At 34.8% G+C, this 27,705-nt stretch overlaps 1 protein-coding gene and 1 pseudogene across 2 annotated transcripts in view; one reads left to right on the top strand and one right to left on the bottom strand.

Annotated features, from left to right (window-relative positions):
* The window catches only part of CREBRF (CREB3 regulatory factor), a 48,391-nt gene extending 31,960 nt beyond the window's left edge, over positions 1-16,431 (top strand). For both annotated transcript variants that reach the window (XM_074212396.1, XM_074212397.1), the window contains exons 5-9: positions 4,646-4,840; positions 5,733-5,922; positions 6,608-6,681; positions 8,568-8,690; positions 10,783-16,431. In XM_074212396.1, the coding sequence (XP_074068497.1) occupies positions 4,646-4,840; positions 5,733-5,922; positions 6,608-6,681; positions 8,568-8,690; positions 10,783-10,898 (698 nt within the window). In that variant the 3' untranslated portion in view covers positions 10,899-16,431. The remainder of the gene's footprint in view (positions 1-4,645; positions 4,841-5,732; positions 5,923-6,607; positions 6,682-8,567; positions 8,691-10,782) is intronic.
* A 7,186-nt stretch (positions 16,432-23,617) lies between these two features.
* LOC141500851 (small ubiquitin-related modifier 1-like) lies at positions 23,618-26,474 on the bottom strand (annotated as a pseudogene).
* Positions 26,475-27,705: the final 1,231 nt, after the last annotated feature.

The following is a 27,705-nucleotide window of genomic DNA, read 5'->3' as shown; positions in this document are numbered from 1 at the left end:
ACTGTCTTAATTTTTTTTTTTTTAAGTTTTTGTAAGGCAATGGGGTTAAGTGGCTTGCCCAAAGCCACACGGCTGGGTAATAATTAAGTGTCTGAGGTCGGTTTTGAACTCAGGTACTTCTGACTCCAGGGCCAGTGCTCTATCCATTGCGCCACCTAGCCACCCCTACTGTCTTAATTTTTGAAGCAAAAATTTCTGGAATTTTAAACTGGTATTCAGAATTCTGGTTGTGTGTTGTTGGGGTTTTTTTTTTTTTTGTCTTGGTTAGAAGTGATTTCTTTTACCCGGATGTTTCAGTTTTTATTAGAGGCAACAAAATTATTTTGCATTGTACCCACCATCTTTCACATATTTTAGGGCCCTTATGTTTTGGGATGGAAAATTAGTGGTTCTCTTTTTTTTGCTTAGCAGTTTGAAAAATGTTCATGGTTCTCCCTGATAATTTTGATCTCTGGCATGACTCAGGGGACTTTCTAGTTGGGAAACAAATTTTGGTGCTAATGGGGACTGACAAGATTGAGCTTTGACATATAATGAATGAGAATTATTGTTCTGTGCCCAGTATTTTGGGGAATAAAGAAAAAGAAGGAAGAAAAGGTGACATTGTTAACTTGTGTTAATAATAATAACTGACATTTATCTAGTACATTAAGATTTGTAAAGCATCTTGCAGAATCTCTCATTTGGTTTTCCCAACAACCTTGTGAAGCAGGTACCAAGGCAGATATTTTTATCTGCATTTTACTGATGGTGAAAATGAAGAGAGGTTAGATGACTTGCCCTTGGTTATACAGCTGTGTCAGAGTTGGAATTTGAACCATGATTTCCTTTCAATTCCAGCAATTCCACCAATTCCAGTTATGTAGGACTGCCTCTCTTAAAAACAAATCAAAACAACCAAAACTCTATTGCACCAATTCCATAATGATCAGAACAAATTCAGTATAGCATTCCTTCTCTGCTACTCAAGCTGGGTTTCACCGTATGATCTCTTTCCTCTTTTAACAGTGGTCTTAATGTTCTTGATTTTACATGTTAAAATATACTTGGGTAGGGAAGAAGAGCACGTAATGTCCTTTGCCTTGAGCCCTCACCCTGACCTCAGGGATGGCTATGGGTCCTAAATAAAGACAGCCATGCTACCTAGGTTCCTTCAAAAGAGCATGCACTTTTGTCCTACCATAATTGAGGGTTCATTTCCCCTCATCTATTCACACTCTCTTGACTGGACACTGCTCTAACCAGCAACATTTATTTGTGAAGCAATTGGTTATGCTTAAGCAAACAGTTGTGACTATGGAGCAGAGTGGAGGTAACTGGTATTTGTAGGGATCAAATTCTCATCTTGTCCTTGTAAACATAATGCTAAATTTTAAAGGGACATTTCATTTTCTTGTTTCCAGTTGACTTGGTTTGTGTTATGTAGACATTTCTCATACATAAAAATGAACAATTGACTTGATCAGTTAAAAAGAAAACCCACAAAATTATGGTATTATTTGGGCTTTGACAAATATGGATAATGAAATTTTTAAAATTCCTTCTATTTACATAGAAGAACTAAACAAATACCTAGGAACCCAAAAGTGAAGTATTGGAGAGAAACAGAAGGAAATACTTTGAAACAGAAGTGTGCCAATTTGGGATGGGTTGATTGGTTTAATTTGTGGTGTTCTTGACCAATTTACAAAGGCTCTTTTGTGACTAGGTCACTTGATGCTGTTTCTTGGCTGATAGCTACACTAGCTCATGAGCCTAAAAACTTAAAGGGTGGAGGGGACATAGGGTTTAGAATGGAGTTTCAGTCCCTGTTCTGGACTTGCTCCCAAGATTACATAGAGCTCATTCAGTAGCCAGCCCACAACTGGAGCCACAACTGGAGTCATGGGTCCAAGCATATTGGCTTAGGTTGGGTACCGAAGTGAAATTTTACTTTGTAATCACTATTTGCTGGCTTTTTGTATTTCCCCTTTCTCTTCAAATATTGCTCCTTACCAATTATTCCTATCAAAAGCACTTTAAGGATCTTTTCTTGGAATTATATTTAAAATTTTAGTATAGCCATATGGTCTTCTGATTTGCTTTCACTAACCTATTTAGTAATTTTTATGATTCTAACACTGCTATTTTCTAACTTGGTAGATGCAAAATAGCATAATGTTATTTTTCCAGAAAGCAGAGTCAAATGAGGAGTGGTAAAATTGGTGGCTGTATAAACTGGTGTGCCCAGTAATTAGTAAAGTGTGAAGTATACTGACCTGAGTTAAAAAAATGGTGCTTCCTCTTCTAACTTGGTTTGGGCAAAGGCAGACTTGACTGTGAAATATTAGATCCTAGAGCTGTCATGAAGCTCTAACATATTTGGCTAAGTAGCTCTTCCCATTCTACCTAATAGAGTAACTAGCCCAATTTTGATTCCTTACATCATAGTGCAGCATTTTCAGCTTTTCTGTTCTTCCATAAGCCCAGCAATGGTTGGTGAGGGGAGGAATTGGTGTCTGAGTTTGACTTTTAAAAACAAGAGTGATGAGAAGAGAGGAGACATTCTTCTAGGCATGGGGACAGTATGAGCCAAAGCAGGGATAAGTTGTCCCAGGGTAGACTTGGGCTGTCTCATTTGTTTGCTGCTTAAAGTATACTTATCAGGTTAGTTATATGAGGTAAAGCTAAAAAGTTATAAAGGTTCTTGGAGTCTAAATGTTATTTGCTCAGTTGGGCAATTAGGGAGAAACTGAATATTTGAGAGTTTTTTTTCTTTTTAAAACTTGTTTTATTGATGTCCTTTTAAAAAAAAAAGCATCATTGTTACTTCCCAGTGATTCCCAACAGGACCCACTCTCCCTTGTAATAGAGAAATTAAGTCAAACAAGTCCCCATACTGGGCCATTATATTCTTTCTTTTGCATCTGTTATCTCCCACTTTTGTGAAGACACTCCCAAGGCATTCTTCACCATCAAATCCTATAAAGTCACAATTGGATATTGCATTTTGATCAGTGTTTTCCTTTACATTTTTGTAGTCATGATGTAATTTTTTCTTCTGGTTCTGCTTATTTCCCCATACAGTAGTTTATATAAGTCACACTAAGTTTCTCTAAACTCTTCATCTTCATCATTTCTTTTAGACAGTAATATTTAATTACATTCATGTATCACATTTGTTCAGTCATTCCCCGGTTTCAGTTCTTTACTGTTACAAAAATGTTTCTATCCATGGAACTTTAAAAAAAATTTATTTATTTATGGCAATGGGATTAAGTGACTTGCCCAAGGTCACACAGCTAGGTAATCATTAGGTGTCTTAGTTCACATTTGAACTCAGGTCCTCCTGACTCCAGGGCCAGTGTTCTATCCGCTGTGACACCTAGCTGCCCTCTATCCATGGAACTTTTTAATTCTTTTATCTCCTTTTGGTAAAAGGGTATAGATGACTTGAATAATTTTTTCATTAATGAATTTGAGCAAAACTGTGATAAAACCAGAGATACTGTTAATAGTGTGTATATGACATGTATATATATTACATATATATATATATAATATATGTGTGTGTGTGTGTGTGTGTGTGTGTATGTATAAACACAGTTTGAATGACTTTTTTCCAGTGAAAATTTTGAACAAGAATGACAAGACCAGTTCTAACATATTAGGAAGAATACTCTTAAGAGTATTATGAAGAAAGGATAAGAGAGGAGAAAGGGGAATTAAAAAGATACAAGGGGGCTATTGTAATAGGGTAGGTATGGGCACAATAATAGGGACTTCTAACTAGGGTGATAACAGTAGGAATAGAGAAGGAGGGAATGGACACGCTGAGATAGAATATGTTAAGAAAAGTCCTGTCAGACCAGAAGTTTTGGGATTAGTATTAGTGCTCTAATTTTCATTTTATTTTGTTTGTGAAACACCCAAATTGGACAATAGAGAATCTCTTTTTAGAGTTGATTTAACAGTGAAAGTTGCATTCAATTAAAACAAGCAAGCAGGGTGGACAATTAACTTTTATCTGGTGACCAAAGATATAATAGGTACTTTCTGTACTTTTCTAGGAGGAGTAGGGAGAGAATAATAATATTACCTCTAAAAACTCTTAAATAGCATTCATCATGGAAATTTACCCAATTCTGCTGTCAGTGAATTTCAATAATTTCAGAAAAAACAGTGAAATTGCTCTTTTAAAAAAAGTTTAATTAATTACTCTTGATATCCTAACTCTGCTTCATATGTTATGATTAATTAGCATTTTAGAGAGTAATTTAAAAAACCTTAGAGAAGCTCAGATAACCCAGAATGGTATTTTGTTTTAGTATCATTGTAATTTTAAAAAGTTGTAGTTTTCCAAATTAAATATGATCTTTCAATCTGTATTTAACATCCTTAGCTTAGATATCTTGTATAGTTCCTTGAGATTAGATGCTTCATTTTTTTGTCTTTGTATTCCCTTGCACCTAGTACAGTGCCTGTTGTCAAATTAAAGGGAATTTAATTTAGCTAGTTACAAATAGAATAGTTTATCTTTTACATTAAAGAAAACCAACAAATTTTTAACAGTTTCCCAAAATTTTATGTTTTTTCTTAAAGTTAACTTTTCATATTTTCATATTATTATTCATTCATATTTTGAGATTTTGGGTTTTCTCCAAAGGTTATGAAAATGACTCAGTTGAAGATTTAAAGGAGATGACTTCAGTATCTTCGAGGAAGAGAGGCAAGAGAAGGTACTTCTGGGAGTATAGTGAACAACTAACACCATCACAACAAGAGAGGATGCTAAGGCCATCTGAATGGAACAGAGACACTTTGCCAAGTAATATGTATCAAAAAAATGGCTTGCATCATGGTAAGAGGGAATTGTTGTCAAGTAATTAGTACCACTAGTTCTGGAGCACTTTTTCAAGTATAGATGTTAAATTGTAATGCTCCTTTGGTAAATCCATATTTTTGAACAAGAGAGAAAAGAGGGAATAGATGGATATAACAGCCAAATCAGTTTGCCCACCTACATCCACTTTCTACTTACAAGTAAAAGCCCTGGGGCCATTCTGTTTCTTCTCCCTTCCTTTTTTCCTTCTTAATTTCCCATCCTGGGACTTGAAAAATGGTGAAGTGTTAACAAAGATAACTACATTGAAAATGGCAGTAGTGTGCTATGGGGTTGGGGAGCAAATGTGAGTAGTAGATATATTTTTCACTTAAAATATAGTTAGATGAAGGGGCGGCTAGGTGGCATAGTAGATAAAGCACCAGCCTTGGAGTCAGGAGTACCTGGATTCAAATCCCGTCTCAAACACTTAATAATTACCTAGCTGTGTGGCCTTGGGCAAGCCACTTAACCCTGTTTGCTTTGCAAAAACCTCAAAAAATATATAGTTAGATGAGAAAAGAGTAGAAAAGGCAAGTTATTGAGTGTGTAAGCTAGTGCAACCATGTATAGTTAAATAGCACTCACAGATATGGCTGGAGTCTCTAAGGGGGAGAGACAGGATATAGCCCCTCTCTTCATTCTTTGAATGATGGGTGGAAGGGAGAAATAGGCCTGCTATTTCCTAGTATTCCTAGGATGAGTCAGTATCTTCAGTTTGAATGACTAACCCTTATTTACACATCATATTTTTTAGTCCTTAGTTAAAGAAAAGCCAGGCTTCAGAATAGAAGCTTTGTGAACATGTATCCCCTTCTGTTTAAATGACATGTTTAAGAACAATAGAGTGGGTTTTTCTTTTCCTTAATAGGAAAATATGCGGTAAAGAAGTCAAGGAGAACTGATGTCGAAGACCTGACTCCAAATCCCAAAAAACTGCTTCAGATTGGCAATGAACTAAGGAAACTGAATAAGGTGATAAGTGATCTGACACCAGTCAGTGAACTTCCCTTAACTGCCAGACCCAGGTCAAGGAAAGAAAAGAATAAGCTAGCTTCCAGGTAAGTTTTGATGATTTTTACCTCTGTTAGATGAATTCTCTGAACTAGGATCATTCTTTTAGTGAGCAGTACAAGAAGAGATATCTTCAAACTATGTAGAAAAATATGCTTTCTTCTCTTTGGAAACATTTTAAGGTCAGTGTGGAATTTTTCTTTTTAATGGGAAAAGTTGTTTACATTGTTCAATTTTTATACAATATGGGAAAATTAGATTGTAGTTTTCAGTCTAATATACTTGAAGAATCAGAATCTATTTGAATTGTAAGCAAGTCTGCACATATCAACACTTTGACTAGCAAATTTTGCATTGGGAGTAAGTGGCAGTGAGGGTAGCAAGCTTAGAGTATGGCTGTATTTGTTTGGGAAGTACCCCTGGGCTGAAGCCAAAGGTGAGGCAGGCAAGGGAGGATATGGATTTTGGGACCATGCTGTCACAAATGGCTTTCCCTGGCATAAATCACTGATCACTCTACCTTAGTTAAAATTCTGGTGTGGGGTTATACTTTTTGGTAGTAATAACTCTAGATATCAGTCTTTTGATCCCATTAAACAACAGAAGACAAATTTTTATATACCCTTTAGAAAATTTCTGATAGTTGAGTTTAAAGGAATATTTATTTTGAATTTATTCTGATAACTGAATAAAAAGCAAACAAAAATTAACTAAATACTTTTTCCTTTATAGGGCTTGCAGACTAAAGAAAAAAGCTCAATATGAAGCTAATAAAGTGAAATTGTGGGGTCTTAATACAGAATATGGTAATGTTTTAAGAAATTTACTAGCATTCCTCAGAATCACTTTAACTACACCCTTTCCCATTTACCACTCTGATCATCCTCTCTCTTGCCCACCCCTCTGCCTTATGCCACCTGCCTGTTTATCCACCAACTCACCAAGCTGTTGTACTTTTTCCATCTATCCACTGACTCTTTAGAATGTATAAATACTTGTATGTAAATCTGGTTTAGATGGTCCTATACTACAGCAAATATTTCCCTTATTCTTTTATTCATCTTGTGAAAAATTTTTTAAAGAATTTCATTCATAATCTTTCCTTACAAATTTAATGCATGGTTTGCATGTGTGATTCATTACTGAAAATTGCTCAATTTTTGTTGAGTAAATAAACATTGATGTAAACTTTGATTTTCCTTTAGTTTGAAAATAAACATGAAAAACATGTTGGAATCTTAACACAACTTATACTAAAATGGTTAGCATTTGGGTGGAAAGTTGGCCTTTGATCTGTGTACCTAGCCAGAGCTCCCGTAGTCTGGTATACCAACCACAGGTGCTTGTCTTGCTTATCTGCTTCTAAATGTATTTCCCTTCCCTAGGTAATTAAATATCTCATGGACAGGTTGTGACTTCCATGAAAATCCTATGTAGGTGTTACTGTTCTTTGTAAGAAAATAAGCTAAATTGATGAATTATTCAGTTCCCAAAGTTAATTTGTGTTTTGGTCATCTGTTTCCTTTTTAAAAAGTTAAAACTGAAGTCAGTTTCCCAAAATGATATAAGTAATGGGGGAGGTGTTTCAAACTAGACAATAGTTTGAAAAAAATCTGAAGGTTTTACTATATTTCAAACACAATATGAATCAATGTGGCAATGGAGCAATATAAAAAGAGAACTCAATTTTAGGCTTATATAAAAAAGAGAAACCTGTTTTTAGAAAAGGTTATAATTATAAAGAATTCTGCTCTGACACATGTAGATTTTAGGTTTGGTTCAAATTGCCACATTCTCAAAGAATATTCACAAACTAAAACATATACAAAGGAAAGCAACCATGGTTGTAGGCATCTGGGAACCATGCATACAAAGATCAGTTGAAGGGAATATAGCTGTTGATCCTAGAAAAATAAAAAGATTTAAAGAGAATATGGGTAGCTGTCTTCAAGTATTTGCAGAGGGATTAGACTTGTTCTAGTTAGCATCAGGAAACAGAACTAGGTGGAAACCTCAATAAGGTAAGAGTTTGATGTGAGGAAAAACTTCATACTTGAGTTTGCCTAAAAGCAGGATCAGTTATTTTGGGAGATATAATGAGTTATTCTTCATTACCATCTTCAATCAGAGGAGCCTGGATGACTACTTATTTGGAATGTTGTAGTAGAAATCTCTCTTCAGGTATAGATTGGACTAACTGGTCCCTTTCAACTCTGTGATTCTGTAATATAAGTTGTCAAAAAGAGATAAATGATTAGCTTGTCAGAAACATAAATAGAAGATGACTTTTGACCCTGCCACTTAATTTTCCTTGCAGGGCAAGTATTTGGGTCTTTATTTCTGATACAACTATACATGGCCTTTGCCAGATAACTATGGACCAAAAGGATCTAGGATTTTCTCAGCATCTAACCAAGATAGAAACAAAAACCCTGTCAGGACTTTCAACCTATTTCTTTCCCATTCAAGGTTATTTAGTACCAACTCAAGAGTCCTATAGTGGTTTCAGAACTTCCACATCTACACCAAAATCCAGTGATACCAGACCACTAATTCCATTTCAAAATTAGTTTATTTGGGGGGGGGTAGAGCTTCTGTTAAGTAATGGGTTTCAGAGCTCTACATTATTATAAACTCAACCCCAAATGCTTTCTTTTTAGGTAATGTTTTCTATATGTTTTCTGTTTTGCAGATAACTTGCTATTTGTAATCAACTCTATCAAGCAAGAGATTGTAAACCGTGTGCAGAATCCAAGAGAGGACAGAGGACCCAACATGGGACAAAAGCTTGACATACTTATTAAAGATACTCTTGGTAAGGATAATTTATGACATACTCAAGTAATAGAATGCAATATGTGATATGATACTTAATGGGGAAAGTAGCTCTTATTTTTGTATAGTATAAATATAAATTAAGTTTACAAATGCTAATTAAAATTACCAAAGATGAAGCTATCTTATCACATTTGTTTGTTTACAGTTTTTTTCAGTATGATTTTGACTTTCTCATTAGAGTTTTTCCCCTGTAACTTTTCTTATCTAGCAAAAATAATTGGATGGACAGCTTTAGTCATCTGGAGCACTTGGGAAGACAGAATCTTAAAATTCTTCAGCTTTTAGAAATAAAAGAGACATGAATAGGTTAAATAGCTGCCTCAAAATCCATATACCTTACTCCATAGAAGAGATCTTCCTTCAGGGCTTATTAACTTATTTAGTATTCTCCTTTTGTAGTTTTTTTTATTTGTTATTTAAGGCAGTGGGGTTAAGTGACTTGCCCAAGGTCACACAGCTAGGCAATTATTAAGGGTGTGAGGCCATATTTGAACTCAGGTACTTTTGACTTCAGGGCCAGTGCTCTATCTGCTGCACCACATAGTCCCCCTTTTGTAATTTTAATAAACTTAGGGATCTGGGTTCCTAGGTCGCAACAGATTAGAAATAGCACAATATATAGAGGGGTATGGGATTCCAAAAGAAGCAGGTATACCAACAGAGAGCAGGGAGAAGTAATAACTCATAATCTTTACAGAAAGAGAGTAGACACAGGACCAATAAAAGCAATTAGTGACCCTGAACCATTAATGTTTGGGCAAACAACCCCACACTTCTCAGTCCCTATATTCAGCAAATATTTATTGAGCACCTACTATAGGGATGGGGGGGGAACCTGGTTCTTACTTCTCATGAAGTTTCTAATCTAAAAAGGGGAATAAGACAGGTACATAAATAAAGAGTTCTAAATTCACAGGAAAGGTCAGAATTACTGGAAAGATTCAAAGAGGAGCTCTGATTATACCTAACTGGAATCATTAGGGAAGGCTTCTCAGAGAATTTGGAACCAGAACTGAACTTTGACATGGGAGCAATAAGTAGAGATGAAGGGGAAATTTCTTCTGGTCATAAGGAACCAATGTCTACAAAAGATCATAGAATTAGGGATATAGAGTTGGAAGGGACCTTAGAAATCATTTAGTATCATTTACTTTTTGTACTCATAAGGGAAAGCAATTTGTCCAAAGTCACAGCAATAATAGATTCAGAATAGGGCATATAGGAAAGGGACAAGATTGGGGAACAATGGGTAGGCCAATGGAGTGCCTGAAGAAAAGTAGTGACAAAAGTGTGAAAAAGTAATGAAGCTATGGGACCGTTCCAATTTAGCATAGTAAGAAATATGATAATTGACTCTTAAATCATCAGGAGATGGTTGATAGAGAAATGAAGGCTAGGGAAGAGCAAGGAAGAACATTGTATTAGAAAAATTTGTGTCAAAAAGTTAATTTTTTAAAAATTGGAAAACATGAGATTGAAGATTCATTTGCTAGAAATTGTAGGTAAAGAAATGATAGAGAATAGAAAGCCTTAGGAAAAAAGTTTTTGAAGGGCTACTTTCAAAAAGTGACTTAATTATTTTTTTAAGAGGAGTAGAAATTAAACTCGGTGCTTTTCTCCAAGAAGAATTAAACATTCAGTAACCATAACAAGTGGCTTAAAAGTTCTGCCTTATGACTGAATAACCGTGATTCATAGCTTTCACCTATTATATAAACCATAAACTGTTAACTATTAGAGATTCTATTTCAAATGAAATTAGTGGATATTCACCCAGAGTTGAGAGCAATTATTCTCTGGCCTGTAGGAGAAAGAATCAGAACAGTATTCTCTTGGGGCAAAGTCAGACCAAATGTTCCTGAGCCCTGAAGTAAACTATAACTTGCTTACATTCACCATCTTAATTTATAGGATTACAACTCTGGAATTAGAAGGGACCCCCACCCCCTTATTTTAAAAGTGAGGAACCTAAAGCCAGGAAGGCAAAGTGTTTTACTTGAAAGCCACACAGGGAGTGAGCATTTGAATGTAATTTTTTTTTGTTTTGTTTTGCTTTTTTCTTCCTTTAGGTTTACCAGTTGCTGGACAAACCTCAGAATTTGTGAACCAAGTGTTAGAGAAGACTGCAGAAGGCAACCCCACTGGGGGCCTAGTAGGACTAAGAATACCAACATCCAAAGTGTAATTGGCCTCATTTGACCACTACTCTCTGGTCAGAATTATGTCTGTGTTCAGTCAGGTTCTTCATTGTAAAATTTCATTCTGTTCTGCATGTCAGTTTAGCATTATGTAAACATTTACAATTAGGTTACATTGTTTTAATAACTAAGTAGTATAAGTGAAGCATGATCCAAAATACTTGATTATAGCATTTTTCAGAGCATAAACCATAGTTTAAACTGCTTCTGGCATCAGTGTGGAAACTTATATGTTTTATAAGTAAGTGGCTGTTTTAGGACCGGGGTGCAAAATCTATAGAAGTCAAACTTGTTTCTGCAAGTGAAAATGTTAGCAAATGCCAAATGTTCTGGCAGGTTTATGCTCTGAATACAACACAAAATTAAGAGGAAGCATTTTTTAAATTGTCAGTTTAGATTGTTTTTAGAATTATTGCTTTATGTTCTAATTATTTTCCCACAACCATTAATCTCACTTGTACATAGCACACATAGCATTCATGCTGGTGTGCCATATTAGACTTTAATTTTCAGAGCTCAATATGATATATATATGTCCGTGCAAGAAAAAAAGCATATTCTTTGTGCCTTGTATTTGGGGGAAAACTGTAGCTATAAACTGGTAATGTTTTGTATGATAACCCTAATGAGGAAAAACAAGATGTATAGATGGTAAAATTATGGGGTTTAAATGTTTTTGTTCCAACTCTTAAAATTTTTTTGAATGTATATAGGACTATGTTGAAATGTAGATATATGCCACAGAGTCTGTGTATTGTATAAAAAAAAAGATGGCTCTAGAAAACTCAATTTCGGTACTTGGCCGGAAGAAGACAAATACTTGCACATTAATGCGATTGTTTTATTTTTTGTACCAAAGACAAATGCAACTGATATGGCGAACTGCCAGTCTAAGTAAAGTTTTGCACAGCTTACATGATACTGTACTGAATGTATGAAAAAAAAAAGGAAAAAAAAGAAAAAATCAAAAGGTCAGGGTTAGGGATCTTACTGAACTGTGAATTTTATTTCTGTTTGGGTCCAATTATCTACAGAAGGAGCATTCATACATACAAATATTATTTTGCTGTTCCTCTAGTTCGCTTCCATAGTAGATAAGTTGGTGGCCATTTAGGAGTTTGTAAATCTTTTTTTCTGCACTTACTGTAGGAAATTTTAATATATTTGCATTTTAGTAAGCTATTGGTAAAATAGTTTTCAATTTTGAGGATTTAAAAAAGTTTATTTAGCTTGTTGTAGTATACTTCCACCAAACAACCAAAATACAGATTATTTTTATTGTACTGTGTATATATATATGTAAAGAAAGAAAAAGCTACAAATATCTAATTCTTTAGTTGCCACTTTTCCAATTGATGTATTATTGTGCATGTAATATTTCCAAGGATCAACACAAGCTTAAAACAAAAAAAATTTATAGATTTTTATATTTTTGTACAGGTATTTCCAAACTAGCTTCTTCAAACTTACATGTGACTTTTCTTGTTAATTCTAGTTTCTATGATTGAGAGATATTAACACATTTAGTTTTTAGGTGCTCTTTTGCTCATATAAAAGCTTCACTAGTCAGTGTTTTAAACTGTGTTAAAGCTTTACCTAAGAGGTATGAGAAATTCCATAAGTCAAGGCAGCATCATTCTCTGGGTTTGTGGACCTTCCCCCTGGCTATCCCTAGTTTTTCCTTCCTCTTAATATTCATTCTCAAATTTTGTTTGAGATATTATTGAAGGTAGTGATGACTACCACCTTAAATACAATCTGTTCAACCAGAATAAAAGTACCAAAAAGTTTCAAACTTAAAGTTCTGGGACTGTACATTTAAAAGTCATAAAGGCCTCCCATCTCCCCCTTGGAGAATTTATTCTTTAGTACAGTTTATTTGTACAATGTGTTTCTCTTTCTTTCCTGAATCATATTTTTTATTTGCATTTTTTAACTTTAGTGTATGAAGGTTTGAGTCTAAAACACTCAATAACATGTGAACATACTATCTTGTTCCTATAGTGCATGCACAGTGTCATGAAACTTTGTAGAAGCTCCAAGGTGGGAGAAGTCATCAGTGCTTGCACTAAAACGGTGATGCACATGTTTTCCCTATTCATTTGATAGAAATATCCCTGATTAGTTAGAGCACATTGTAAACAGATGACAAAAAAAAACAAAACAAAAAATGATTTTGAAAATTTTGTTTCTTTTTGGTGGGGGAAGGAAGAAGTAGTACAAGCCTGTAACTTGGAAAGATACAGAGAATGTGTCTGGTAAACTTAAAAAAAGTATTGCCAACACCACAGTTTTACAATCAGGTGAAGATCACTTTCTTGAAAGAGATTCAACTGATTTATAAAATGACCCATTTTAGCGGCTCCATTTTGATCTTTTTTTCCCTGTCTAGATGCCAGAATATGATTTTGGTCTCACATTTCAAAAGAAAAAAAGAGAAAAAGAAAAAAATTCTAAATTCGTGTAGCGGATTACCCTACTCTCTCATTTCAGTGTTTTATATGTACAACTTAAGTTAAATAGTTCAAAGCTTTTAAATAGTTGAGCTTTTTAATGTTGACACTTTATTTTGTACCTATTTATATATGTATGTATATCTTAGAGAAGCACTTTGTTAAAAAAAAAAGATTGCGTTTTATATGATTCCTGCCATTTGCTGCTAAATCTGGGCTGGTCAGAATGCTGCAGCGATACTTGATCTAAATAAAACCTGGCAGTAAAATGTAGAGTAAAGTTAAATCCTTTGGCTGTTTTAACTTTACTGTAAAGATGACATAGGCAAGCTGTGCAGCTTTACATTTTAACCAGGGGACTCTGTGGCATTTAAAACCGTCTAGAAATGGTCGTACTTTAATGCCAGTAATAATCTGCTTCCTCTATTGTCATTAAAATATATACATTTAGTGTATACTTATCACACAAATCTTATAAGGGTTAAAAAAAACCCCAACAACTGTACATGTTCTGTTTTTGGAAATTGTGGCATGTATTTTTTGGATGAAGATCATTAGAGAAGAGATCTCTAAAGGTTTTCAGTGTTCATACATGGTATGCAGATCATAATGAAGTCCTGGATTTTATTTTAAGTGGAGGCATTGTGAATATTCACTTCAAATAATCCCATCATTCAAAAGCAATTTATACATTTCAATTCTAGTACTACTATGATTTTAAAAAAACTTCCTTGTTTCAGATACACTGGATTCTTTATAGAGTTTGTTTCCATATTAAAGCATGCTGTCCAACTGCTCTTGTTAAGACCTTGTCAAAGTTTTGAATTGGGTGCCACACTTTTTCAATCGATATGATTGCTTGTTCTACCGTACCATGTATGATTCTTGTCCTTTCCTATATCCTTCATGACAGATTATGATGTGGCTTTATATTGTGCCTTACTTGTACCTTTAGAACTAAATGTCTTCATCCCCCTTCCATTCCCCAAGTCTTTTAACTCTTTGACCTTTTTAGAAAGAGAATCAGAACTATAATAAAAAAAAGCATCATGAAGGATTTCAGATGGGTCTGGTTTCAAATTCCCCTCTCTCTTTGTAGTTATTTTATATTTGTATGGAAGACCAATTTTGAATGGTCTTTTGAGTATGAGGGGAGAGGGTTAACAATAATTCCACTACGTCCTTTTTCTCTGACTTTCATGAATTTATCATACAACTTCTTTCTGATGCTTGACTTTTTTTGCTTATTAGCAAATAGTCTGCATTTAAAGAAAGGTATGTTTAACTCATCAGCTTGAAATTCATTTAATTTCATTTTTCCACAAATTTTTTTAGGAGAAGAGTATCAGTTTCTGTTTGTTTCTAAAACAGATGACAAGTCTCTTTTAAAGAAACAGAAGTATAGTACTTTTGAAATACAATGCTGTCAGTTTGGATTTCTTTTTTATATATATATATATATAATATTCATACAATTATCTGATGTTTGCCTTCATTAATAAAGCTGTTAGTTTATTCACCAAAATGGCAAGACGGATGTGCTTTTCTTTATTCCATAAATCTTTTTAACATGGAGATTTTAGCTGCTTTGAGTTAACTTTCTGAAATGAATTCAAGTGGCCTTCAGCAGGAACTAACAAAGTAATATTATGTTCCCATTCTTGTTAATAGTCTTCCTCAAGTTCTGTTGAAGCATTGCCTAATTATGTAACACAAATGTTAGTATCACTCTAGTCTTGAAACTTGAATTTTGAGAATTAATTGAATTATGCCTTCAGTGTTAAAGGAAATGGTTTCAGTTATCCTCTTAATAGAGTTTTTGTCAAAAAATATTGTTTCATGAGGAACTGAGGCCATTTTCATAACTTTGCACAGAAATGCAGTTTGCTACTTTTGTTCTTCCCAAGGATCATGACAAATAGTTTCAAACACAGTGCCACAACAATTGTGGATTCTTTGTAATCTTACTAAGGGCATTATGATTTTGAGAAGACTCCATCCTTTTTTAATATCTTAAATATGTAATGATATGTAACTATGAATGTCAACTACAGGAATGTTTTTTATTTGAAAGGAAAAAAAGTATGGGATAAAGATGGCAAAAATGTACTACTGAATGTCACAGGCTTCCATAGAGCAAATATGATTGTGTTGAAACAGTCCCACTGTTCAAACTGACTAGAATTACAGAAAGACTTAGGAATTATAAATTGAATTATCATGCCAAATTTCCACTTTTATTGTAGAGAAGGACAGATAGCTCTTTAATTGGTGTGAGGGCCAGAGAGTTGGTGACTAATGGAGAATGCTCAAGTTAAGTATCTTGATGTGCCAAGTTTGGGTAAACTGGGTTTGCCTCTTCCATAACAGTGTAACAGTGTAAAACACACAAGAGGAATGACTTCTGGGTTGGGTGGTGATATGATCTCATCTGGTCCCTCATTCTCTAACCATTGTTTTTTGAAGAACCAAAAAGCATAGATGTGTATATATGTGTACCTTATCTGCTTTTGGAAAACATTCTTGGCACTGTATTCCACTGCCTGCTTTCTGATTCTTCTTCCCTAGGATGGTGGCTGCCACTATAAGAGAGTTGTCCTGTAGATTAGGATTTGTGGTCATCAGTGAATTCTGAAAGGACCTAAAGGCCTAGAGGATAGGTTTGGGGGAAGGTCAAGAATTCTGAGCATTTGTTCATACACTGTGGCCATCTCTTTTGCATAGTTGCTTGGAGTCCTGTTTGTAATGTTGTCAAATATTCTGTAGTTCTTTTTCCAACTGGAGCTAAGAAACTTTTTATTGGAATCAGTCTTGTCTCTCTTGTTTAGAAAGAATTTTACCTTGTTAACGCATGAGCTGTTTTAAAAGTTACTCTATTTAAATGTTGGTTAATAGTTGTGTGGGTTTTTTTTCTTTTGAGAGAAAAAAGACACAACTCAAGTTTTGACTTTGTTTACTGTCACTTTCCAGCCCCTCTGCACTTCTAGTCAGTACAGACTCGTCAGTGTATGCAACGTCCTTTGTAATTTAAAATAAAAAAGATGGAAAGAAAAAGGTTTTGAACTGAGTTTGCCTCATGTGTGTTTCCTTCCCTTTTTACCTCTTCTTTCCCTTCCATGCTACTACGCTACTATTTTCTAATTGATACATCTCTAAGACAATATAAATTATAATTGGGGTTTTTTGGTAATCAAATACAAAGTAAAGTTGACATCAAGATGAAATGTATTAATGGGTTACTATGGCTAAAAAAATTAACCACTTGGGTCAGCTCTCTAATAATGAGCTTCTTCAGACTTGGCTGGACTAGTCCAGGCAGCAAGTATAGGTATTTGCTAAGCGGATTCTACTGCAGAATTTGCAGTCTGCTTCTATAGCCTCAAAAACCCAGGCTTGCTGTAATAAGGCACTGAAAGAGAACTTTGGTGCAGGAATCCAAGTATTGAGCTCTGTGCCCCCCTGTTGGCAATGTCTGACTTTTTCAACCTTCAATTAGAAAATTAAGCTAGGGAGGTAGTATATGTATTGTTACATGTGTCTTATTTTATTACACAGGGATACATATATATATATATATGTATATATATACATATATATATATATGAATACACATGGGCAATTTAAAAATGTATTTTTTACCAATTTATAATACAGTACAGCCTACTTAAAATTTTCTTCCATGAATTTTTAGGTTAGCTTTACATTCTTTTTAGGACTCATATACTCTCAGCATTGAAGAGGGACCCTGGTAGTCATCTAGTCTGTTTTTTTTTTTTTTGAGTGAGAATACCTTTTACAACTGACCTGACAAGAGAACATTCAGTTTCTGAAGAAATCCAATGGTAGGAACTCCTACTTTCTACCCAGAGCCCATTTTATTTTTTATATAGTTCTAATTATTAGGAAGTTTTTCCTTCTGTTAAGATGAAATCTCTATACTGGCTCCATGGGATCAAGCAGAACCAGTGTAATCCTTCCTTACTAAATAACCCTTTCTTCAGATAGTTGGGAAATGACTCTCATTCTCTCCCTTCCCATTCTACCCTAAGTCTTCTGTAGGTCAAATATCCATAATTTCTTCAACTGATCCTTGTATAATGTGGTTTCTAATCCCCTTACCATCCTGGTTGCCCTTGTGATTTAAGTATTGTTTTGTTCTTTTTTTTTTTTTTATTTATTTTTCTCTGAGTTTCCTATCTGTTCTGAGAACAGGCTTAAATTTTCTTTTTTCATGGCACTTGAAAGGGAACTGCAGTCAAAGAGTATATATTATTGAGTATTCTAAACTTGAGGGGCATCACACTTGACCACTGTAAATCCCTGAGACATTTGTGGGCTGGTGTTTTCTTGTACCTCAGGACCTTGGGAAGAGTTCTTAGTACTTAATTTCTTGATCTCCTCAGGCCAAAGGAGGAGATTTTGATTATGGCCTGGGCTACACCAGGAAATTCAGGAAGCAAAGTAGATGTAACCTGGAATTGCTATAGGACTCAGCTTAACAGGAATACTGTAAATAGAAGGATACATAATGGCTTCAACCTGATCTGGATTTTAGTTAACCATTTAAGTACTTTCTATGGGTCAGATACTGTTTTAGAGACACCAGAGCTGTTTATTCTTTAATAATATATATTCACAGGGGCGGCTAGGTGACTCAGTGGATAAGTACTGGCACTGGAGTCAGGAGTACCTGGGTTCAAATCTGGTCTCAGACACTTAATAATTACCTAGCTGTGTGACCTTGGGTAAGCCACTTAACTCCATTTGCCTTGCAAAAAAAATAAAAAAAATAATAATATATATTCACTGCATACAACAGCAGTAGCTGGGCAATTGCTGCTACCCATTTGCTTCTAACATGTATTGCAATATTTAATTATACTTTTCATTTGTAATTCAAATGCCAGTCAAAGATATTGGGGTTAAAAACACATTGAGTTTGGGGAATATATTCTTCAGATCTATGAATTAAGACTGTTGATAAAAGCTAACTGGTTTTACATAGAAAACTGGTTTTAAAAATTTATAAATAAAATGCATTTGTTATCAGGAAGAAAATTCCAGAAATAACCAAAGCAGGGATTAGTTCTAGTAAGGGATGGAGCCAAAATCTGGATCCTAGAGGTAGGACTAATATCAATTCAAAATGAATGACTTTAGGGTAACTAAGTAAATCTAGACAGGAGTAGATTGCAGGTTTATCTGGAAGGGATCATCATCTAGTCCAGTTTTTTGGACCCCTCTGGTAGTTTTCTGTAGAATTAACTTGACCCAAATCAGAAAGTAAGTGGCAGTTCAAGCACTTGAACTAAGATCTTCTGAGCAATGCTGGAAGAGTCAATAGTTCTGCATGAACATTGTTCCTTTTCTAAATTCTCATTTGAAAGGGAATATGAATGTAATTAGATCTGAGCACTATCTCTGTGAAGAGATTTTCTAAATGTGCTTGCTTCTCTCTGCTTCTATGGATATTTATTATCATTATTAAATGTTATTAGAATAAAGTATCTTTTCTATAAAATTACTTAAAATTTTTTTTTATTTAAGGCAAGGTTAAGAGTGACTTGCCCGAGGTCACACAGCTAGGCAATTATTAAGTGTCTGAGGTCACATTTGAACTCAGGTCCTCCTAATTCCAGGGCCATTGCTCTATCCACTGCACCACCTAACTGCCCCCTAAAGTACTTTTTTTTTTTTAAAGCAGCAGCTCAAGGTCCACTTCAGAACATCAGCATGTTACAGTGGAAAATGCAATGGACTTGGATTCCAGAGCCTTTAGTAAAGTTCCCACAATGACTTTTATTAGCTGGGTGACCATGAGCAAGTATCTAGACCTCTCTAGAGGTTTCAGTTTCTTCATCTGTAAAATGAGGGATCATGGCATTTAGGGCTAGAAGTGACTCACTTTTAAGTATAACCATTCTAATATATTTTGCCAAGATCACACAGATAGAAAGTGGTAGAACCAAGTTCTGAGCCCAAACCTTTCTTCTACATCTACTAGAATCTGGACTCTATAAAGATTCTGAAGTCCCTTCTCGTTCTGAAGATCTATAACTCAACTACTGGTAGTTATAGATTATAACCAAGTATTCATCCATTCATTTTAGAACAAATGACATGGACAAACCACTATTGTAAATGTTCTGGGTGATATAAATAGAAAAGATGCAGTGTCTGCACTCAATAAATTTATATACAACAACCTAGAAGGGGAGATAAGCACCCTGTCCAAAGCTTTAGGCGTTGGCATATTGGTTATATTAATCAGATTGAGGGATTATGGGTGGAAGAGGAGCAACAAGTTTCACTTTCAGTTCCTATTATTTCAGTTATGGAATAGTTCATTGGACAGCAAATAAAGAATCATACACTCTATAACAAATCTTAAAGATCTCAAATGGAAAGAAGGAAATGTGAAAGACAAGAAACTCCTCTAAATCCTCAGAAATTTCTTTTTTTAGCTCTCTTATCAAGGAAATCTCATCACCTTCTGTGGTAGTCTAGGCCCTTCAGATAGTTTTAGGTGTAAAAAGCATTTCCTTGAGTCAAATGGAAATTTGTTTCTGCAACTTAAATAAATTGGCTCTTAGTTCTCCCCTCTGGGCCCAAGCTAACATTTCTTCCATGTGATGGGACTTCAAATACCCTGAAGTCCATAAACTTTAAAATATAGAAAAATAGATAAAGGTGGATAGATATATAGTTACATAATTTGTTTCCTTTATAATCATATATACTTTCTGTGTTTAAAAACCTTATTCTGAGAAGGGGTTCATAAGATTCACCAGACTGCCAGAGGGATTCATGACACACAAAAAAAGTTAAAAATTCTTAAAAGCTCTGTTTTTCAAATTAAAAATCTACAGTTCTCTCAACTGATTCTCAAATGGCATAATGCTGAGAGCCTTCTTCATTATTCAGGTCACTTTCATCTGAACTCTACAGTTTATAAAATTCCTCCTTAGATGTGATGCTCAGAATTGGACACAATACTCTAGATGTGGACTGTTCAAGGCATAATACAGTAAGACTACCATCTCTCTAATCCTATCTCAATCTCTCAATCTCTCAGTCACTCTGTCTGTCTCCATCTCTCTGTCTATCTCTCCTCCCCCTCCCCCAATCCCCTTTTCTCCTGCTTCCCTCCCATCCTCTTAGGTTCTTCACTATTTCTTAATGCAATTTAAGATTGCATTCACACTCATGACTCATTGAGCTTACAATTCACTAAATCACTACTATTTTTAAATAAAACTACTTTCTGTCACACCTCCCCATCTTGATTTATGAAGCTGAATTTTTTTAATCCAAATGTAAATATTTACATTTATTTCTATTAAATTTTATCTCATTAGATTTAACCCACTGCATTAAAATTGTTAACTACACTATGCTAACACTCAATCTATTAAGATCTTTTTGGTTTATATCATCCAATTTATGAACTATCCCTTTTAGTTTTGTTTGATGAATGTGTATCTATGCCATTAATGATTACTATTTGAGAATATCTTTAGGTCTTATCATTCATCCAGTTCCAAATTCATTTTTTTTTTTAGGTTTTTGCAAGGCAAATGGGGTTAAGTGGCTTGCCCAAGGCCACACAGCTAGGTAATTATCAAGTGTGTGAGACCGGATTTGAACCCAGGTACTCCTGACTCCAGGGCCGGTGCTTTATCCACTACGCCACCTAGCTGCCCCCCAAATTCATTTTAACAGTACTATGGACAAGCTCATATCTGTGCATCTTATCTGCAAGTATAGCTTTTAGAGACTCAGACCAATGCTTTGCTAAAATCTAACTGAAGTATCAAACATTTAAGGAACAATTAATTCTATTCTACATAAACTATTTTTAAAAATAGCAGAAGAAGGATTTCTGCCAAATTGCTTTTATGACACTGTTACCTAAACCAGGAAGAACCAAAACAGACAAAATTATGGACTAGGGGCGGCTAGGTGGCACAGTGGATAAAGCACCGGCCCTGGAGTCAGGAGTACCTGGGTTCAAATCCGGCCTCAGACACTTGATAATTACCTAGCTGTTTGGCCTTGGGCAAGCCACTTAACCTCATTTGCCTTGCAAAAACCTAAGGAAAAAAAAGTTATGGACCAATGTCCCTAATGAATATTGATGGAAAAATATTAAATAAAATTTTAACAATAAAAAAATAAAATCTAGCTGAAGAATTGAATTTATCACAATATTTAGTAAACTGAAGAACATAAAGAACTTGGAGAATTTCATATTTGACAAAGAATTTCTTGGAGAACTAGAAAGTGATTTTCTACGTACACAACCAGCTCAAAAGGATATTTGTATAAAATTTTAAAAATTACATTATTTAAAAAAAAACTAGAAGAGGTAGAGATCCAGTCATAATTTTGGTTTAGAGAAATTAACCAAACAAAGGAGAAGGGATACATGACAGTAAAAACAGTGAATTCTGACTTCATAAAACATAAAATGAAAGAAAAAAAATCTTTCCATCAAAAAGTTCTGATGGGGATTGGAAATCCAAGCTACATAGTGAATCAGCAGGAATATATAAGACCAAGCCATTTCCTAATGGATAAGAAATTAAAGAATATTAAAAAACACTTAAAAAGAAATTGTACTCTTATTACAACTACCAATCATATAATTATTACAATTATTAATCATATGAAAGTGCTTCAAATCTTTTATAAGAAATACAAATCAAAACGACTCTGGTTTCATCTCATACCCAGTAAATTGGCAAAAGTGACAAAATATAAATTAAGGCAAAGTGTGGTACAGTGGAAAGAATATTAAACTTGGAATCAGAAGACCCCAGTTCAAGTCCTAGCTTTGCCTCTTCCTACCTTTGTGACCTCAAGCAAATCTGTGGGCCTCAGTTGTCTCATCTGTAAAATAAGAGGGTTGAACTAGATCTTAATCTCTAGGTCTGTGACCCTGTATTTACAGCATTTTCCTGGATTGGCAGGCTAGTAATCTCATCCAAAAAGGAAATAAGATTTGTTTGAAATGACTTAATTCATACTAGTTCTTCATTTTCTAGAATTTACTATCCATCTCTTTAATACTACAACACAGAATTCTGGCAAGAATAAAGATCAAGCTTCCTGGCTTATACTTGGCAGAATCCACTTTTTTTCCTTTGTTGGAAAGTGGAACATTCATTCTTCTCTGGTTATTTGGCACCTTCCTATTCTCCATGACCTTTCATTCTCCATGACTGTAGCTCAGCAATCATAATCACAAGTTTTTTCAGTACTTTGGAATATGGTTTTTCTGAATCCGATGAAATAAACTTACCTAGGGTCACTTGATCACTATCTCAGTTCCTTATGAGTCATTTTATTCTGTCCTTCCCAGTCATAAGCTTATTCTCCTTGATAGAAAAATTTGAATGAAAATAGAAATTGAGTAGATCTGCTCTCTCCCTGTTAACTGTTATCTTTATGCTGTCCTTTCTTTGTCCTCTTTTCACTACCACTGCTTAAAAAAAATAACCCATTTTTGCATCTTTAATATTCCTTAATAGCTTCAGCTCATTTTTAGTACTGAACCCAATACAATCAAATCTTAATGCACACTAATTTTATATGAATTCAGTTATACCTGTTTTAGGAGGAAGATGAGAAGGGAGTCTGTAGAGAAATGTGAAGAGAGTTATAAAAAAAGGAGAAAATGAATTTGGGGGGGAGAGAAATTTTAGGAAAAATAAAATTTATATTCTTTTCAATATTCAATATTTTCAATATTCTTTTCAATAACTTTACCACCTCAGATCCATCCCTTCTCATATATAGCCTTCTTTTCAAAGATAAAGACTTTTTCCAACTACAATTCTTTGATGGGTGGTTTAAGGAATTTTCAAGAGTGATTTCTACAAGAACCAAAGGTGTGTATACCATGTGGACTATAACATGAACTAATATCTGTTTCCACCTGATTTTCTTCTTCTGGCCCAAGTTATCAGATTTTGATTAAAAAAAGTAGCTTCAAATTAAGGAAACATCTTCAGTCCTTTAAAAAGCTTCCATTGCCCATTGCAAAAGTATGTGAATCTGGACTTGACCATAAAAATTCAGCTCAATATAAACAAATGGTAGTGTTTAATGAACACAAGAATATAAAATACCAGACTTTGAAAACTGTACTCTCAGAAATAGGGTACCAGTTTCAATTTAGTGCAAAGCACCATGTTACTAAAGAACTACTATTTAAAAATTATTAAAAAAAAGGATTGAGAGAAAAACAATTAAACAAACAACCAGAAGATAAAAATTTCTGAATGACCCCTAGTCTGTTCTTTATAAATTTCCATCACATCTTTCTTCATACTCTGCTCATTTGGAGTATGGTTATCAGCAATTCTTTGACTTTCAAAGGGCAATCAAAATAAGTTCATTGGACCACCATCTTTGACAGTATGATTCTTTGAGTTTCTTAAGATGTTGTCATTTTTCACTGCTGTCCTGACCAATGTATTCTCCTTTGTTATCCCCCAAATCCTCAACTGAGGGGTTTGCTTCCTGGTCAGTGAAAGCAACAGCTGATTCTTCTCAGGGTCTTGTGAAATCTCTCTTAGCTATATCTCTATTTAACTCCTTGCCTTTGATCATTAGTAGTGATGAAACTACCCTGTTCCTAAAGTCTTCAGTTTCTTGCCCAAGACTTTATAATCCTTAGGAATACTTATATTCGTTCTAGTAGTATCATTTTTGCTTGGGTGACAATCATCAGATTTGATCAATCTTGGGAAATTCCCTGTCACATCCTGTATTCATGCAGATTGACCCAAGTCAGAAAAACATCAGACCTCTCTCCCCTTATTATCACATCAAGGAATAGTTGCCTTAGAAAATATTAGCAGAGTCACCATGTACCATTACTTATCTTTTATTAAAACTCTTTAAAAGAATCTATTTCTTAACACTCATTTTTTAAAATTGTGAGTTCCAAATTCTCTTCTCTCCTCCAGTCCCTCCTCCCACTGAAAAGTATCAATTATACATATGAGTTATTGCTAAACATATTTCCATATTAGTTAAGCTACCAAAAAAGCCAAGAAAATAAAGTGAAAAAATTATGCTTCAATTTGCACTTGAGTTTATCCACTCTCTCTTGGGAGGGAGATAGCATTTTTTACTATGAGTTCTTCAGAACTATTTTGGATCATTGTATCAAATTGATACTCTTTTTAAAGGAAAAATCTTTTTATTGTGATGATTTATTAATATATATTATATATCAATCATTTAATTTAACCCTGAGAAGATCTTTACATACACAAAGTATAAAGTTTTGTCTTGCAATAAGTGGCTCAAGAAGTGCCATTGTAATAAAGCTAAGGATACAGGTCTGTGTCTTAATGCTCCTAAGAGTAAGTCATTGAAAGCACTAAATAATAAATATATCAATTATGAAAAGCACTGAGACAGCATTTTCAGTGGGAGTCAGGGTCCAATAGTTCTTATATGAGCCTACTAAGAGCAAGACCTGAATGATGCCCCCATAAGACAGTCCAAAATCATAAAAAAAAAATAAAGGTTGGATCAAGAAATAGTGGAAATATGTGCACTTAAAAATAATGTAAAAAAAAGAAATTTCTGAATTACCTAAATCAAACAGCAGAGCTTTTAATTAGAACATTAATAGCAAAGTAAATAAGGAAAAGTTACCCCAACCCCCCAAAAAAGGGAACAATATCTCACAAACTGCTATGCCACTGGTGGGAAAGAACATACTTCAGGGAAAATTCAGAGTCCTAGGGATGAATCCTGCCTTTGCAGCTATAAATGCTGTTCCCTTGGCTGATCTTCCTAATGCCAAAGGCCAGTAACAAGGCTATTCCTGGTTTTTGGGATGTCTTTCACAAAGTTGGTGTTTATTGTTCTTTTGTAATACTGACCATGTCTATGATCATTTCAACTCTTTGTGTAAGATGGGACCACATTTGCACCCAGTCAACACAGAAAAGAGTCACTTAGGTCAAAATATTTCTTCCTTAGCTGCCTCATTCCTTCTCAGCAGAAATTCCCTCAGACCTAATAGATATTTGGCTTGGGACAAAGAGACTAAATTATTTTCACCTCTCATATATGGCTGGTAACTATATCAGGGCTGTGCAAACCACCTTGAAATTTCAACACTGGAACTAACAACCTCTGCCTTATAATTCTATAGTTATGCCAGTAGCTGTTCTTCTTATGGATACTTTGAAGAGAAATACAGCTTTTTATCTAAAATGTCATTTTTAAAACTTTAACACATTTTCTTCACAATGTAATCCTATGGATTATTATGTTTATTTCACAGATGAGGAAACTGGCTCAGAGAAGTGAAATAAGTAGGCTGACTGGTGCGACCAAATTAAAAACAGAGGTTCTGGCTTCAAATTTAGACTCTGCTTTTTATTACCCATGTAACTTTGGGGAAGAAGTTTACTCACCTATAAAATGAAAATTATTGATTATTTCAAGTCTCTTTGTATCCACCAGCATCTGGAGCAGTGCCAGGTATACAGTATCTAATCCAATGACTCAGCCAAGATCTCATAGCTAATAAGAGAACTCAGAATTTCCTTGCCCTCTATAATATGTATACACAAATATTACTGTGTCTGTTCTCAAACTTTTCATACTGATGTATTTTCAAAACATTCATTATACTCCATTGCTTATCAACTATCCTAAGAACCCAAGAATATGTTTCAAATCATGTCTTTGATATTTATTTTCTATGTGCTCTTTGGAAGTTTTTTCTCATCTGTAAAATGCAATTAGTACTTGTAGCAATTAGCTCCCAAGGATGTGAAGATCACATGAGATATATCAGACATTTCCCAAACCTTAAAATACTATAAAAAATGTCCATCATTATTAGATTCATTTTTCTTTACTTCATACCCACATAATTGAAAAGAGAGGATGTTTCCATAATTATAAGCCTAGATCTCTCTTAACTTTAAAAAAAACTTTTGACTAGGACCTGCTATCCTTTCAAACTATTGTCCAGCAGTTATTCCTCCCAGAAAAAGTTTATTTACACTCTTTGCCTTAATAGCTTCACCTCCCACCAATTTCTGAATCCCTTAATCCTTGGTTTCTAACCATGCCAGTCGACTCAAAAGGCTATCTCCAAGGTAACCAAAGATTCAACTGTTAATTCCACCAGCCTTTTTTCAGTCCTCATTCTTTGACCATTTCTGCTTTGACTCTATCAGACTTCTTGCATTCTCTTCAAGAGGCTTCGAAGACACTGCTCTCTCTTGGTTCTCTTCCTGTCCAACCACTTCCTTTGAAGTCTCCCTTGCTGGATCATCATTGCCTTGTCTCCCACTAATCACGGGCGTCCCTATCTAGACTCTGTCCTGGTCCTCTTCTTTCATAATATGTCACTTTTGATGATATCATCAGCACCCATGGATTCATCATCTCTATTAGATTACTCTCAAATCTTCTGCCCAGTGCTAATCTCTCATCTGAAATCCAATTTGCTTACTGGACATCTACCCTTGGAAGTCCTATATATATGTTTCAAATTCAAACTATTCAAAATGAAATCACCATTATATTTTCCCCAGAACCCATTTCTCCTCCACATTTCATTCCGTACCAACCATCCTTCCAAATACTCAGGTTCACAATCTTGAAGTCAACTTGGCTCTTCCATCTCCCTCAATCTCTACATCCAACCAATTCATGATGTTATTGCTACAACATCTCTTCTATCCATTCTGAGCTCTCTGTTCTCATAGCTTCTCCCCTAGGTTAGAGGAGGCAGCTAGTGACCTCATAAATAGAGCACTAGGCCTGGATTTAGGAAGATGAGTTGAACCTCAGCCTCAGTTACATATTAGCTGTGGGATCCTGGGCAAATCACTCAACTTGTTTGTCTCAGTTTCCTCAGTTGTAAAATGGGGATAATCACAATACCTATCTCTCAGGGAGCTATGAAGATCAAATCTGCATAGCACTTGGCACTTATTCCCTTTCCTCAACTAGATTTTTAGGCCCACAGTTTCTTCGTTGGATTATGGCAATAACCTCCTACTTGCTCTCCTTGCCTCTAGTGCCTCCCTTTTTCATCTATCCTTTGCATAGTTGACATTATGATATTTCTTTCTTTTATTTTTTTTTCTTTAGGCTTTTGCAAGGCAAATGGGGTTAAGTGGCTTGCCCAAGGCCACACAGCTAGGTAATTATTAAGTGTCTGAGGCCAGATTGGAACTCAGGGACTCCTGACTCCAGGGCCGGTGCTCTATCCACTGCACCACCTAGCTGCCCCTAACTTTATGATATTTCTTAATATAAATGGGACCAAATCATTCCTCTACTCAGAAAT

This window comes from Macrotis lagotis, chromosome 1 (assembly GCF_037893015.1).
Source record: "Macrotis lagotis isolate mMagLag1 chromosome 1, bilby.v1.9.chrom.fasta, whole genome shotgun sequence".
Taxonomy (NCBI): Eukaryota; Metazoa; Chordata; class Mammalia; order Peramelemorphia; family Peramelidae; genus Macrotis; species Macrotis lagotis.
The sequence above is the reverse complement of the archived record's forward strand: the minus strand, read 5'-3'. Positions and strand labels throughout refer to the sequence as shown.